The 16,317-nt window shown below is 42.8% G+C and overlaps 1 protein-coding gene across 6 annotated transcripts in view; it reads left to right on the top strand.

Moving 5' to 3' along the window:
- Window positions 1-741, top strand: part of CLHC1 (clathrin heavy chain linker domain containing 1) — a 37,655-nt gene extending 36,914 nt beyond the window's left edge. For all 6 annotated transcript variants that reach the window (XM_043468574.1, XM_043468579.1, XM_043468578.1 and 3 more), the window contains one exon: window positions 406-741. In XM_043468574.1, coding sequence (XP_043324509.1) covers window positions 406-602 — 197 coding nt within the window. In that variant the 3' untranslated portion in view covers window positions 603-741. The remainder of the gene's footprint in view (window positions 1-405) is intronic.
- The last annotated feature ends 15,576 nt before the right edge of the window (window positions 742-16,317 follow it).

The following is a 16,317-nucleotide window of genomic DNA, read 5'->3' as shown; positions in this document are numbered from 1 at the left end:
AGTGAAGGATCATGAAAAGTTGGCCATCAGATTTGTTAGCAGGTTCCTAGTGGTACCCTAGGACTGTGAGTGAGGCTGGTCCCACAGTCTTCACTTTCTGAGTTCCCTACATCTCAACCTTCAGCATCTGCTGACGTTACCAAGAAGGAGATGAGTGGAAGAATAGGGAATGTGAGAAATGGTGGAGGATTGAATTGAGGCGTAGAAAGGTTAATGAAAAAGGAGGAGAAAGAACTTACACTTGAGTACTTAACCATGAGCTCAACTGGGAACTCCACATGACACTTAAAGGAATTGGATCTAACAGGAATGGAGTTGAAATGATATTTCTTTATTTTTGAAGAATTGTTAAGTATAAATTATAAGATGAGTGCTGTACTATAATATTGGATTTTATTTCCTCAGATGCAGTTGAACATCTTATGATAAATGATCCATTTTGCTCCCTAGAAAAGTGGCAAGAAGTAGCAAATGTATGTTTACAGAATGGCTTTGACCAATTATCTAATGACATCATGTCTGTTCTTCGATCTCAAGCTGGGGTTACAGAAATTTCTGAAGAGGATGATACAGTCAACTTAATGCAGCATGTCTTTTGGTAGTTCTACATCTTAGCCAGTTGAGGGAGCCTGTATAACATTTTATGTATATTGGTTGGGTAAACTGGTTTTGGTATAACTTGTAAATAAATCTGGAGTGTGAAGGTCTCAGAAATAAATCATGCTTCTTTTATTATGATGATGTTTAGATTTGTCCTTAAAATATTTTATACCTTTGCTTTCTTTTTTTTAATATGGTCATTTTGTATATTGAATCTTTTAAAAAAATTCCTATTTTTTCCTTTAAAAATGTTTTAATTTTTATTTTCTATTGAAGTATAGTTGATTTACATCATTGTGTTAGTTTCAAGTGTACAGCAAAGTGATTCACTTATACATGTATCTATTCTTTTTCAGATTCTTTTCCCATATAGGTTATTATAGAATATTGAGTATAATCCCCTGTGCTATATAGTAGGTTCTTATTGATTATTTTATATATAATAGTGGATATATGCTAGTGTCAAACTCCTAATTTATCCCTCTCATATATTGACTGGATAAAAATCTAAGAGCATAAGTCTGTATAAATCTCAGTTTAGGTATTACTAAGGGCATAAGTTAATATCTAAACTCCATTCTGGTGATCTGATTTAACAGTAAGAACTGAGGAAGGTGTGAGTAGTATCCTGTCTGTTAGGTGATTTCCCAAATATTAAATGCATAAGCCTGACTTTAAAGACAGGATGTCAATTCAAGGTTTTCACTGTTGAAAACCTCGAATATAGTAATTTTGTACTACTGACTCAAAGATGTGCTTCAAGCTCTGGTGTTTATAAATGGCAATGTTAAGCTTCTACTATAAAATGAGAGTTTCAGCATGTCTTATTTAGAGAAAGAATAGCCAAATTTTGCAAATAGATAGACCTGGGATACCTGTAGGCATGGAAAATGGCATTCAAAGCAGTTTTGGATAATTTCAAGTCTCTAAGTATTTGATTGAAAACTCAAGAGTTCTGTGTCTTGGACAGGTGTTGATATTCAAAATATTTAATGATCAGCATGGTATAGGCATCAATCAAAACAGAACGGATACCTAACTGTTGAGAATAGCTTTCAGCCCTTATGCCATACCGGAGCATAATAGCTGAATGTCAGCCTTGATCATGGAACATGGTAAACATGAGCTGCTATTAGATAGAATAAAAGAGCATAAGTATTTCCCTCCTAAATTATTGAATGTATACATTTTATTTTATGGGCTTCCCTGGTGGCTCAGATGGTAAAAAAAAAAATCAGCCTGTAATGCAGGAGACCTGGGTTCGATCTCTGGGTTGGGAAGACCTCCTGGAAAAGGGAATGGCAAACTTGAAATCAGATAGCTTCATACTCAAATTCAAATTTTTCCTCTTCCTCTTTGTAAAATATGGGCTATTTACTTCCCCTAAAGGTTTAGTGACATGTATGTGTAGTATATTATGTAGTAAAAGAACTCAGTAGACGATAACCCTTGATGTAATAGATCCCAGAAACACATATTCCTCTGGTTTATACTTACTAAATCCCACATATCTGTCCATTTATACTTGTATAATTATCCCTCTTAGGAGTATTTTATATAACACACCTTACTGCCTATATTAAGCTATCTGTTTACACTGATATGAAGGTTGTTGGGCTTACCTTACAAATCCAGAAGAGTATTGACTGAGTTCTCAATTTTCCATATATTGGTAAGCACAGTACTGGAGAATTATAATTCGGTTTTCTAAAATGTAATATTTTTAAAAGTAATACATATGAACAATTTAAAAACCAACATAAGTGCTAAAACAATAATAATGTCTAATAATATTTTTATTTCTGTCCTTCATGTTAGCTATAATTTTTGAAAATAAAACATGAAGGATGGAAAAAAGGAAGGGGAGGAGAGAGGGTGTTTCAGCAGCATTGATTCTTTATGTACTATGGCTTCACACCTTTTTTTCTTTGAGGCATATATGATTGATGGAAAGGTACTATGTATTCATTGACAGACTTGGGAAAAAATGTATACATGAAAGCCAGTAGCATGGATTAGGTACAGAAATCTGGAAAAAAGTTGAAAGAGCAGCCATTGTTGTTATTACTGTTAATTTTTCTTTGGTTTTAACCAACATGTTTTCCCTCCACTCATTATTCTTCTTCTTTGTTAGCATTACTTTTGGCAGTTTTCCCAAGGAAAGTGAAATTTGTCAAGTGAATCTAAATTAGAACACCTGGAGATGGAGCTAGGTGGAAGAACAAGAATATAAAGTCAGGTGGGGGAAGGACAAAGAGTTGAGCTGTGAACTGTACAGAACTGGAAGCTGCGAGGCCCTCCCTGTAAGCTGCACTGAAGAGGCATAACATGAACCTCATGGCACAGGAGCCCACGTTGTAGAGCGGCTCTGCCATGATCTAGCATTGTGTCGTTTTCCTCCTGAATTTATTTTGACTAGATAATTCCTTTTGTCATTTACAACTCAAAACTTCAATAATTCCATAAAGGAGTAATGATTTTCCAGTGCTTTTGACCTGCCTAAATTGTAAGTATCAAGAGTCAACATCACTATCAATAACACATTCTGAATACCTATTTTATATATGGTCTCTATTGTCAAGATTACAGCCTCAGTGGGAAGAGACAGCACATTGTAAAAATAACAATAATTCCTTAGTATTATCTAATATCCAGTCTATATTCAGATTTTACCAGTTGCTTACATGTGACAGTTGAGCTGTTCCAATTAGGATCTAAACAAGGTTCATGCATTCTATTGTTGTGTCTCTGCATATATTCTTCCTCCCTCTGTTTTTCCCTCTCTTGCCATTGACGGATTAGACTGGCTTGTTTGTCATTGGCAGTGTTCCACATTCTAGATTTGTCTGATTACTTCCTTTTGGTATTATTTAACTTGATTTTCTTTTTCCCATATTTCATATAAATGGAAGTTAGCTGTAAAGACTTAACTAGATTTAGGTTCAGTTATACTGGCAAGGATGCTTCATAGGTGATGCTGCTAGTGCTAGTGCTATATTGCTTTCAGTCATGTCTGACTCTTTGCGACCCCATGGACTGTAGCCCACCAGGCTTCTCTATCCATGGGATTCTCCAGGCAAGAATACTGGAGTGGGTTGTGATTTCCTTCTCCAGGGGATCTTCCTGACCCAGGAATTGAACCCGTGGCTCTTACGTCTCCTGCATTGGCAGGCAGGTTCTTTACCGCGCCACCTGGGAAGCCCTCCAGGATCCTCTGCCCATGGGATTCTCCAGGCAAGAATGCTGGAGTGGGCTGCCATTCTGTTCTCCAGGGGATCTGCTCGACCCAGGGATAGAACCCAGGTCTGCTGCATTGTGCGCAGATTCTTTTACTGTCTGAGCCACCAGGGAATCCTGTTCTTCTTGTAAGGGGCTTGAAAATGTGCTGCTGCTTCTACCTGGAAGGCTCATCCCTTTCTTTTTTACCTAGTTAAGAATTTCTTTTAATTCAGGTCTACCTTGGTTAAAAATTCCTCAGGGAAGCCTTTTATGACTTCCTTAATTATACCATGTTTCTTTTTTCTAGGCTGTCCTTTATTGCCATTATCATGGTTATAGTCAGGGATAGTACTTTTTATTGATGGCAAGGACAGCGCATTTTGAGGGTGTGGAAAATGGGGGAAGGGAACTGTGTTAGTTTTCTAGAGTTGCTGAAACGAAGTACCACGAACTGAATGACTTAACTACACAGATTTATTGCTCACAGTACTGGAGGCCAGAAGTCTGGGATAAGGTGTTGGCAGGGTTGGTTCCTTTAGAGGATTGTAAGGGAACGATTGGCCCTAGGACTTTGCCTCTCTCTATGGCTTATAGGTGACCACCTTCTCTATATTTCTAATGTCATCTTCCCTCTGTCTGTGTCCAAATTTCCTTATATGTACACCAGTCATATGAGATTAGGGCCCACCCTAATGACCTCATTTTAACTCTGTTAAAGACCCTATATCCAAATAAGGTCACATCTTAAGGTACTGGGATTAGGGCTGCAACATAATAATTTTGGGAGGACACATACGATTCAACCCATAACAGTTACCATTATATCACCAAATCAAACACAGTATTGGGTACAAAGTAAATTTCAATAAGTAGTTCGATGAATAAATTTCAGGCTGGACCTGAAATCTTTCATATTTAATGCCAGTCTTGTGAATTAGCTTTACTCTTGCTTTATTTTATTGGTAAATTTGATTGATAAATAAATATACATATACACAATAACACATTCTAAAAATTGCACAGTTATGACCGTAGAGCACAATAATTTTTCATGAAGTCAACACATTTGTGTTACCAACTCCCAGATGAAGAAACAGCTCTCCTGGAATCCTAGAAGCCCCCTTTCAAAGTCACTACTGTCCCCCTCCCAGAGACAGCCATACCTGACTTCTCATACCTCAGATGAGTTTTGCCTGTTATTGACTATTAGGTAAGTGAAATCAAAATGTATTTATTTTTATGGTATTCATTCATGTCATGTAAATTTGTTTATTCTCATCGCTCTTTATTATTCCATTATATAAGTATACCACAGTTCTACCTAGATGGGCATTTACATTGTTTTTAGTATGGGACATACACATAGTACTTTCATAAACATTTTTGTACATGTCTTGTACATGAACACATGTATGCATTTCTGTTGGATTCCTGCTTTGTTTTTTAGGTTGTGTATTAATAGGTATTAGGTCATATTAGTAGCTATAGTGTTTTGGGTCAGCACTACATTAATGTTAGATTTATGACATTGTTCTCTGACAGCTGTAATGAAATAGCTATGATAGAAATTCTTCATTGGGTTAGAAATAACCAAAATCTGTCAGATTTTTCTAAACACATGACTTTAAAAAGTAGATTTTATTTTTTTTGCAGTTGTAGGTTCACAGCAATATTGAGCAGAACATACAGAGATTTCCCATATACTCCCTTTCCCTACATATGAACAGCCTCTCTTGTTATCAATACCCCCTCATACTAGAGTGGTACATTTGTTACAATTGATGAGCCTACAGTTCTATATCGTTATCACCCAAACTCCATAGTTTACATTAGGGTTCACTCTTGGTGTTGTACATACTGTGGGTTTGGACAAGTTTATAATGACATGTATCTACCATTATAGTATCAAACACAATAGTTTCACTGCCCTAAAATTCCTCTTTGCTTTACCTATTCATCTCCCTGGCATTTTCATTTTTATACAAGGCATCTCTGCCTACCATGTTTGAAGAGAAATATTTTTAAAGTGTTTTCTGTGTGCCAGACACTGTGCTAGTAACAAATTCCATCCACTTTCATTTATGTGAGAATGTCTTAGTTTCTTCCTCACTGTTTCTTAATTTCTTCCTCACTCTTGAAGGACAGTTTTTCTGGATCTAGAATTCTTGCTTGACAGTTTGTTTGTTTGTTTGTTTTAGCATTTTGAATAGCACTGCCTCTGAGCTCCAAAGCTTGTTTCTGATGAGAAATCTTATAATCAAATTGAAGTTCCCTTGTATTTGATGAATCACTTCTTTCTTGCTGTTTTCAAGATTTTTTGTTTTTGTCTTTTGAAAGTTTGATTATAATGTCTCAGTGTGTGTTTCTTTGATATCATTTGTTTGGAGGTCTTTGAGCTTTTTGGATGTTTATTTCATGTCTTTCATCAAATTTGGGGCGTTTTCAACCATTATTTTATCTGATAATCTCTCTGCTCTTCTCTCTCTCTCTCCTTTTGGGACTTCCACAATGCATATTTTGGTCCCTTAATGGTGTCCCATAGGTCCCACTGGCTCTATTTTTTCCTCCTTCAGTTTTTTTTTTTTTTCCTTTCTTTTTCTCAGACTCAGTATTTCCATTGTTCTATCTGCAGCTGAAATCTGCCTTTGAATCCTTTTAGTGAAATTTTCATTTCAATTATTGTTACTTCTCAGCTCCAGAATTTCTTTTTGGTTTATTTTTAGGTTTTCTATCTCTTTATTGGCATTTTCATTTTGCTCAGCCATCATTTTCTTGTCTTTCTTTACCTCTCCCTTTAGTGCTTTTTGCACATTTAAGACAGTTGTTTTAAAGTTTTTGTCTAGTAGACATATCAGTTCTTTTTCAGGGGTAGTTTCTCTTGATTTTTTTCTTCCTTTGAATGGGCAATACTTTTCTATTTCTTTTATATACCTTGTGGGGCTTAGTTTTGAAAACTGGATATTAGAATCTAATAATTTGGTGACTCTGGAAATCAGCTTCTCTCTGGTCCCCGGGGTTTTCTGTTTTAATTGTAGGCCATCTCTGTGCCAGAGATCTGTTTGAAGTGTAAACTTAGCGTCTTCTCACATCTTTTCTGAGCCTATGCTTTCCTCTCAGTGTGCACAATGACTTCCTAACTTCCATTATATATGGAGTTGCTTTTGAATGTCCCACTCTTTTGTAACTGTCCTTCAAAAAAGGAAAAAGAAAAAATGGAAGGAGGAAAAGAATGAGTTTGGGGCCTTTAAATCCCCTGGAAGTCACTTCAGCTGGAGCAGGGAGGGACGTGCAACAATGGAGGGAGGTGAAACAATAATAGTCAAAGGCCTCTTTGTTGAGCTTAATTAGTGAGCAGCAATCAGAGTTCAGAGCCCCTGTATTTGGAAGACAGGATTCTTCTTGGCCAGCCTGGCTTCTGCACGCTATCTGCAGGTGCTCCAGGACCGGTGCACAGCTGCCTGCCACGGGGCTCGGGGTGTGGGGTGGGTCGCTGCTACCGTACCAAGAGCTAAAACTGACTGAAATCAATTGCACTTTACTGTCCAAGCCTTCCCCTGGAAGTTGTAAGCCTTCAGTAGACTCCAGAGTCCCAGAATAGTTATGTCAGACAGGTTCTGCAATTGTCATCTAAGTGGGGAGACAGAATCCTCGTGTTTCCTGGTCAGTCAGCTTTCCAGAAGCCTCCTTGAGGACTGTTCTCAGGGCATTCGTGTTCTTAAGGAGATGGCCCTTTAAAAAAAATTCATTCTACGTTAAAATGTTTTAAATTCTAGCACTTTTTCTCTTTTTGAGCTTTTCAATTGAAGTAGGGATAAGAGTGGGTTGAGTGGGGTGAGTTCAGGCCTGGAGTTGAGGGCTTTATTTTCTAGACATAAGATTGCTTTTCAAGGCATTTCGAAGGCGGTATTGTAGTGGGATCCTGCCCGTCATGCAGTGATCCCACACTGTCATATGCCTGACCAGGCCCTTCTAGCCTGGCTGACTTTCCTGTTTCTGCTTTTGCATGTTGAAGCACAGGCTGCCTGCCGAGTTGTTGCTTATACCATAATTTTAGCTTTGAAAAATTCTGGCATACCAGTCTTTTCTTCAGAAAAGTAAGAAATGTATACGCAAAAATATCCCAGGCTGGTCAATTTACTGCCAGATTGTAGAAAGTCTGTTTTCTTAAAATCACTGAAGTGATTTCAAAACCAACTGAAAAGAGTACCTGGTTATTCTGCTTACACCATATTCAATCCTTGATTCAGAGTCTGGGGATGAGATTATGACAGAGTTGAAAACAAGACGCATGTCTTTGTGCCTGTAAACAAAACCCTGAGCTAGGCAGTAATTATAAGAACTCCTTGTTATTTTCTCATCAGCCCTCCTCATGTGTGCTGTGCTGTGCTCTACTCAGTCACTCAGTCGTGTCCGACTCTTTGCGACCCTTTGGACTGTAGCCCACCAGGCTCCTCTGTTCATGGGATTCTCCAGGCGAGATTACTGAAGTGGCCATGCCCTCCTCCAGGGGATCTTCCTGACCCAGGGATCAAACCCGCATTTCTTACATCTCCTGCATTGGCAGGTGGGTTCTTCACCACCAGCTCCAGCCCTTCTGCTCACAGATTCCCACACATAAAGTATATAATTGCTTTTGAAGGGAACCCATGAACCAAGGTCAGCTTGCTTTCACTTCACATTTGGGTTTCACTTGTCTTTGCTCCTCAGCTCTGCCACCATCAATAATAAGACAGTGCATTGTCGGTCAAGCAGCTTGTAATTTCCCCAGGCCCACTGAGTATGAAGAGTAGGAAAATCAGCAATGCTTGAAGCTTCCTGAAGACGTGAGTACATGGACATGAAATTATTTGTAAGTCAGACTTTCTCAATCGCAGCACTATAACATTTTGGGCAAGTGCTTCCCTGTGGCTCAGTAGTAAAGAATCCACCTGCCAATGCATTAGACTTGGGTTCAATCCCTGGTCTGGGAAGATCCTACATACCATGGAGCAGCTAAGCCTTAGCACCACAACTACGTGGCCCACAAACTAGCGTCTGTGCTCCGCAACAGGAGAAGCCACCGCAGTGAGAAGCCCGTGCACCACAACTAGGGAGTAACCTCCCGCTTGCCACAACCAGAGAAAAGCCTGTGCAGCAGTGAAAACCCAGCACAAAAAAAAAAAAAAAAGGAAAAGAAAAGAAAACCCAGCACAGCCCAAACCAAACCAAAAAACACTTTAGACAGATAGTTCTTTGTTGTGTGAGGCTGTCCTTGCCCTGTAGGGTGCTTAGCGGCATTCTGGCGTTTATCCACTAGATGGCGCCCTGCTCCCCCACCCCCCGCACCACAACTAGCGGGGTCAAGCAGACATGTCTCCGGGCCTTGCCACGTCATTAGAACCACTGGTGTAAATTTTCTTAATTAGTGTAAAAACCCTACCAATCCACAGTTAAACATAATAATTATTCTGTGGGTCAAAGATAGCCAAATAATTGAATGTACTTCCTTTATTTCTCTCCCCTACTTAAATCGTTATTTTACCACACAGATCCAGGAAACATCCTGAGATAAGTGCAGGAAAACAAGCAAATAAAATGGGGCTTATCAGTTCATAACTCAGAAATATAAATATTTCAAGGATTCTTGGCAAGAAAGAAATAACTGATGTGCCTAGATTCCTCTCATAGGCAGAAGCACACAACCTGAGCTGCCTGCCTCTGGCAAGTTCTGCAGAATACCACCCTACTTCAGTTATCTGGGGGGCACAGTAGCTTCTCTGTCCTTGGGAATTGTGCAGCCTGACGTTTATCTTTTTGGTTTCCCACCTCTTCAGTTAGAAGCCCTGTTATATTTTCAGGCTGTGGGAATGCTGACTTTGAAGCGTAGAAACCAAGGACAGTGACCTTGTTGACTTGTTGATGGTGCCTTATTATTTTGCTGTTTGCCATGCAGGATGATAAAGCTAACTCTAATAGAAGAGCAATGGGCAAAACCATTGAATTGACCAAGATTTGAGAGAGATTTCTTTATGACTGTTAGCGAAAGCCACAGACATGATGACAGGATGGAAAGTATAACCGTTTGCAAAACGAAAAAACATAGTGGAAATGGGATTGTTCACCTTGAAGAATAGATTGAAGATGAATCATGAATTGTCACTAAACTAGCTTATGTTTTCTACCTAAGAGAGCAAAAAGAAATCAAAACCTACAGGATGTGAGGAATTTAAATTTATTGTAGGGGAACATTTCTGATAGTTAATTAAGGTTTCTCAGCTTTACATGGGGTGCCAGCTCCAAGAGTGGTTTTGGAATCTTCTTTAAAGGTGTTTAAGAATTGCCTGAACTTGATTCTGTCTGGTTGGCTCAGGTAGGGTGTGGCCATGCAAGGGAAGGAACAGCCTGTTCTGTCTCACTGCTCCTGCATTTGAATGGCGGTAAGGTGACAACCACAAGCCCTGAAAATATAACCAGGGCTTCCCTGGTAGCTCAGACGGTGAAGCATCTGCCTGCAATGCGGGAGACCTGGGTTCAGTCCTTGGGTCGGGAAGATCCCCTGGACAAGGAAATGGCAACCCACTCCAGTACTCTTGCCTGGAAAATTCCATGGATGGAGGAGCCTGGTAGGCTACAGTCCATGGGATTGCAAAGAGTCAGACACAACTGAGCAACTTCACTGACTGACTGACTGAGGTGACAACTTGTCACCTAGACAGCCTTAACTGCATCTCCAAATCCACATGCTTTCACAGGTGGGAGTTACTTGGCCAACTTCACAGAGTTTTATCTCTGCCTTCAGTGGCACCCTGTGTGTTTTACTTAGATATGCAGTGTTGCCATTTGGGTTCCCTCAAGTTGATTCTGGGGGCTTCTCTAGTGCCTCAGATGGTGAAGAGTCTGCCTGCAATGTAGGAGCTGCATGAGGCGTGGGTTCGATCCCTGGGTCGGGAAGATCCCCTGGAGAAGGAAATGGCAATCCACTCCAGTATTCTTGCCTGGAAAATCCCATGGACAGAGAGGAGCCTGGCAGGCTACAGTCCATGGGGTCGCAAAGAGTGGGATATGACTCAGCTACTTAGCGCACAAGCTGATTCTGAGATGAAGATTTGTGTGCAGGCTGTTTTCTAGAGGGCGCTCTTGGTATCAGTGCTGTGGAAGGGAAGGGGAGAAAGTAGGATCAGGCTGAGGGAGAAGGTAAGCTTTCGAAGCAACCCCAACAGAGAACTCAGCTGACCACATGGAAAGCTCTGAGGTTGTGCTGGCCCCTCTCAGGTGTCTCCGTTCGGGGCAAGAGGGTTGGGCCACTGAAGAAGTGGCAGCCTCTGAAGAAAAAGCATGACCTTGGGCAGAGCAGCTTCCTTTAGCTCAGGCATTCCCCAAAGGAGGCTGACAGCTGGGGGTCTCCTTCCAGCAGCATTCCCGCCATGTGAGGGAATAAAGCCTCCATTCAGGAAAGGGGACCTAGGGGTGCGTCCCCATGTTAACCACAGGCAGCTTTCCCTACCTTCTACTCACATTTAAGATTCCTTTTGCCCTTTACTTGTTATATAAGAAGCATTTTCTCTCCTGCAGGAACGTATTTCCCTTACTCTTGTTCCTATCCAACCCTTGTCGCCCTAGTTAGTACACAGAGTCACAGATTCTGTTGACTCTGAAATGTATTCTTTCCTCTCTCCACCCCTCCCTCCTTCCTGCTCTTCCTCACTTCCCTCCTTCAACTCTCATCAGGCAGATCCACCTGCTTCCAATTTGAGCCTCGTGACAGCCAGCTTGGATGACAAGCTGAGTATCAGCTGATTTCTTCCTCCTCGGAGTTTTTCCATTATTCCCCTAATGGCCACACATTCCACCTCCACCCTCTGCCAATACCTTGTGCGTGAATTCCCAGGGCAGTAGTGCAGCTGGCCTGGAGCCTGGGTCAGCTCAGCCCTTAGCTTGTGGGACTTTGATCACAGCCTGTTTTCTCGATTAGCTGTCTGAAATGAGGACAGGCCACTGGACCAAGTGATCCCCAACATCTTTTTTCACGTCCAACATTCAATATGACTTTTTGATTTGAAGGGTTTTCACAAAGGAAAAGGGGATACTAGATTTCCTAGTCTTCACTTCCTATCCCACCCACATAGAAGACTGGTGCCTCCCTTCCCAAATAAATGCAAGATGTGCGATTAGTTATGGCATAACCTGAAGTGTCTGGGAGAGTAAAAGCTTAGAATCCCCGGATAATTTTGGGAAGCAGCCTGAACTGAAACCAGAAAATTCTTAGCAGCCCGTCTTCTGGCCGTCCTTAACCTCTATGAGGCTCTCCTGTGAGGCCAGTGAAGGTGAATCAGGACTTGAGTTGCATCTGAAATGCTCAGGGAGTCCACTGGGACAAGAGTGGTTTCCTGCTGATTTTACTCTACTGTTTCCCAACCCCTCCCCCCACTGCCCCTTACCCTTTTCTTAATCTTAGTGTAGTAGGTATTTTCTGCAGTCTTTGTCTTTTGTTGGTTTTTTTTGCATGAGACTGGGCCAGGGTAACCACTGGCCCCTGAAGGGAACCCAGGCACATGGGGGCCAGGTAAAGGCCCTTCAAATCGTCCTTTCTTTTTGAGGTTGGCTGTCTCATTCAGTAATGAGAAACTGTGATAAATGGGTTACACATAGCATAAATAATAGCACAGAATGTGGAAGCTGGAGAGAAAAGGCTAGTGGAAATGTGAACCTGGCTGTTCAAGAGCAGAGCTGAGCTTATTTGCATAGTAGCAGGTGTGGTTACTTATTTATGAAGCACATTTCCTCTGAGGTGTGGAAAACGGGCTAGCTGTAAACCTGATCCCGGCCCTCGAACGCTCACAGTGAGGCGGCAGAGCCCAGTCTGACCCCCACAGCTCTCCCCCTCTGGTGCTCCTGGTGATCCCCTAAGCCTCCCTTGTCTTCCCTCTTGCTAGACTCTGAGGTCCTGGAGGGCAGGGACAGTGTTTGGTCACCATTGTTTTCCTGTGCCCAGAGTCTCCCTGGCAATAGGCCGGCCTTCAGCAAATACATATATCATGAGTGAATTTGGCAGACAAGCTCGCAACGACCTGGAAGTTGAAGGGAGGTAAATACAAAAGAGGAGGCGAGGCCTTGGAGCTCCAAAACTAGACACCCACCCTGAAACAAGAGGAGGAAGTAATGTTAGAAACAGATGGACAGAAGAAGCACCATCTGAAGAAAGGGTCAGCTGTGGACCTCCTGTAGGATAAAATCCCAAAACAAACTTGACGTTCCTCCAAGTGCATGATTTGACTCCTCCATTACAAGAAAAACAAAACAACCCTACGTAATCCCCCCCCCCCAATAAAAACGCCTACCCCAAACAGCAATTGCTCCAGACTCATAGTGGTGCCCTAGTTACACAGCGGAAAGAACAAAGAAGTGATTTAAGCATCTTGAAATTGAAATAGCAATTGCCAAACACCAGAGGATCAGCAGAATCATTAGATTCCAGAAAATGCAGAACCTCTGAGGCCTCTGTATTCTTCCATTCTGATGTCAGATTACTGGCAGCCCACGCTGAGTGCCTTATAAGAAAGTGCAGCTAGGCCACTAGAAGGAAGCAGAGGAAGGAGGGGCCAGCTGGCCTTGCTGGGGGTTTGGAAGCTCTGCGCTGCGGATTCTGTTAACCAACACTGGACACTGCCTTCCCCTGCTCTCAGTGACCAGTGAGGCCAAGGCGGGCCATTTCAGCTGACTAGACACAGATGTAGATGTCTCTAAGTTTATCAGTCAGGGGCCTGCCAGGAAAACAGAATTTATCCCAGGTGGTTCAAATAGAAAGACTAATAAAAGGATCGACAGCAGCGGGCATGAGGGGAACAGATTGGGAGTATTGTGGTACCTGAAGTCTTGCATCAGGGGGCGCCATTACTTCTGTAAGGGCAAAGAGCAGGAGGAAGTCTCAGTGCCTGACCTAGCAGGACTGCGGGCTATGAGGAAGGGCTTTCAGAGACAGGGCCCTAGAACAGGGAGGGAGTGGGAAAGAAATCCCTGCCCATTTCTCCTGCTTCCTCTTGGCAAAACCAGAAGCCAGCCAGCGGGGATGCTCACAATGGCACCTTCCTCAAGGGTCAGCTCCTGGGGCTGAGAATACATGGAGGTGAGTCAAATGGAAAAAACCTAGCACAATGACAACTAACCTGGTTACCACCTGGCTACGTTACCTGTAGTTTCTTACATGTTATCTCACTTCATCTTCAAAATTACTCTAAAGCAGGCAGAGCCTGGGGCTCTTCAGAATACCAGGGCTTGTGGGCACAGTACACTTGCATGCCCGATGGCATGTCTGGGCTGGTGAGCCAACAGAAGGGAAGCGGGTTGACGCCCATCAGGAGCTTGAGGCCAAAGGGATTCTCAAGGTCAGTTAGGAAGGAATCCCTGGGACAGTGCCTGTGAACAATCTTCCCTCCTTCTTCAGACTTTGTAACCTACGTTTTTTACCCTGAATGTTTCCCAACAATAAGAAGGTTGTCTTCTGCTCACTAGGCAGCCCTTTAGGGGAGAGGATCTTGTGGGTTGCTGCAGGCAGCGCCAGTGATTTGCAGAAAGGTCAGGCCAGTTCCAGAACTGGCGGGTCCTAAGTGGGTGGGTGTTTGGGGTCCAGAGGTGCAAGGCCTGCGCTCTGTCTCTTACTCCTCAGAGCCAGGAATCTTCCTCCTAGTGGTTCTGCCTCCCTGCCAGAGGGTTGAGGTGGGGAGCAGTTCTCCGTGCAAGCTGGAGTGGGTGACCTTCCAGCACATGGGGGCAGCAGACACTGACACTGCGTCTACTTTACTGTAAGGTAATCTGGCTGTGTGGCGCTAGAGCGACTTTGCGGAGATGCCCCATATCCAAGGGCAAAGAACAAGCCCCAGCAAGATGGTAGGCAGGGCCAAATCACATTTGGAATCAAACCCCATACCCACTAGAGATGCTCAGAGGGCTCAAACAAACCTTGTGCACACCAGGACCCAGAGACCCCACAGAGACTGAGACAGAACTGTGTTTGAGTTTCTCCTGCAGAGGCACGGGTCAGCAGTGGACTGCTGCAGGGGCAGGGACTCTCAGTGCAGTAGGCCTGGGTGTGGCTAAGCCCTCTTAGACGAGGTCGCCGTTAACCGACGATAGAGCTTCCAGAACTTACACAGGACTGGGAAACAGACTCTTGGAGGGCACAAACAAAACCTCGTGTGCACCAGGACCCAGGAGAAAGGAGCAGTGACCCCGCAGGAGACTGACCCAGACTTGCCCATGAGTGTCCAGGAGTCTCCAGAAGTGGCGGCATGGGTCAGCAGTGGCCTGCTGCAGGGTTGGGGGTTTGAGTGTAGCAGTGCATGCATGGGACCTTTTGAAGGAGGTTGCCATTATCTTCATTACCTCCACCATAGTTTGGCCTCAGGTCAAATAACAGGGAGGGAACACAGCCGCACCCATCAACAGAAAATTGGATTAAAGATATATGGAGCATGGCCCCACCCATCAGAACAAGATCCAGTTTCCCCCTCAGTCAGTCTCTCCCATCAGGAAGCTTCCATAAGCCTCTTATCCTTCCCCATCAGAGGGCAGACAGAATGAAAACCACAATCACAGAAAACTAACCAGTCTGATTACATGAACCACAGCCTTGTCTAACTCAGTGAAACTATGAGCCATGCCATGTAGGGCCACCCAAGATGGTAGGTCATGGAGAGGTCTCACAAAATGTGGTCCATGCCATGTAGGGCCACCCAAGATGGTAGGTCATGGAGAGGTCTCACAAAATGTGGTCCACTGGAGAAACAAGGTCCACTTCAGTATTCTTGCCTTGAGAACCCTATGAACAGTATGAAAAGGCAAAAAGATAGGACACTGAAAGATGAACTCCCCAGATCAGTAGGTGCCCAATATGCTACTGGAGATCAGTGGAAAAATGACTCTAGAAAGAGTGAAGAGATGGAGCCAAAGCAAAAACAACACCCAGGTGTGGATGTGACTGGTGATGGAAGCAAGGTCTGATGCTTTAGGAGCAATACTGCATAGGAACATGGAATGTTAGGTAAATGAATCAAGTAAATTGGAAGTGGTCAAACAGGAGATGGCAAGAGTGAACATCAACATTTTAGGAATCAGCAAACTAAAATGGACTGGAATGGGTGAATTTAACTCAGATGACCATTTTATCTACTACTGTGGGCAAGAATTCCTTAGAAGAAATGGAGTAGCCATCATAGTCAACAGAAGAGTCTGAAACATAGTACTTGGATGCAATCTCAATGACAGAATGATCTCTGTTCATTTCCAAGGCAAACCATTCAGTATCACAGTAATCCAAATCTATGTCCTGACCAGTAATGCTGAAGAAGATGAAGTTGAACGGGTCCATGAAGACCTACAAGACCTTCTAGAACTAACACCCCAAAAAGATGTCCTTTTCATTATAGGGGACTGGAATGCAAAAGAAGAAAGTCAAGAAACACCTGGAGTAACGGGCAGATTTGGCCTAGAAGTACAGAATGAAGCAGTGCAAAGGCTAATAGG

The sequence above is a fragment of the Cervus canadensis genome, chromosome 5, assembly GCF_019320065.1.
Source record: "Cervus canadensis isolate Bull #8, Minnesota chromosome 5, ASM1932006v1, whole genome shotgun sequence".
NCBI lineage: Eukaryota > Metazoa > Chordata > Mammalia > Artiodactyla > Cervidae > Cervus > Cervus canadensis.
The sequence above is the reverse complement of the archived record's forward strand: the minus strand, read 5'-3'. Positions and strand labels throughout refer to the sequence as shown.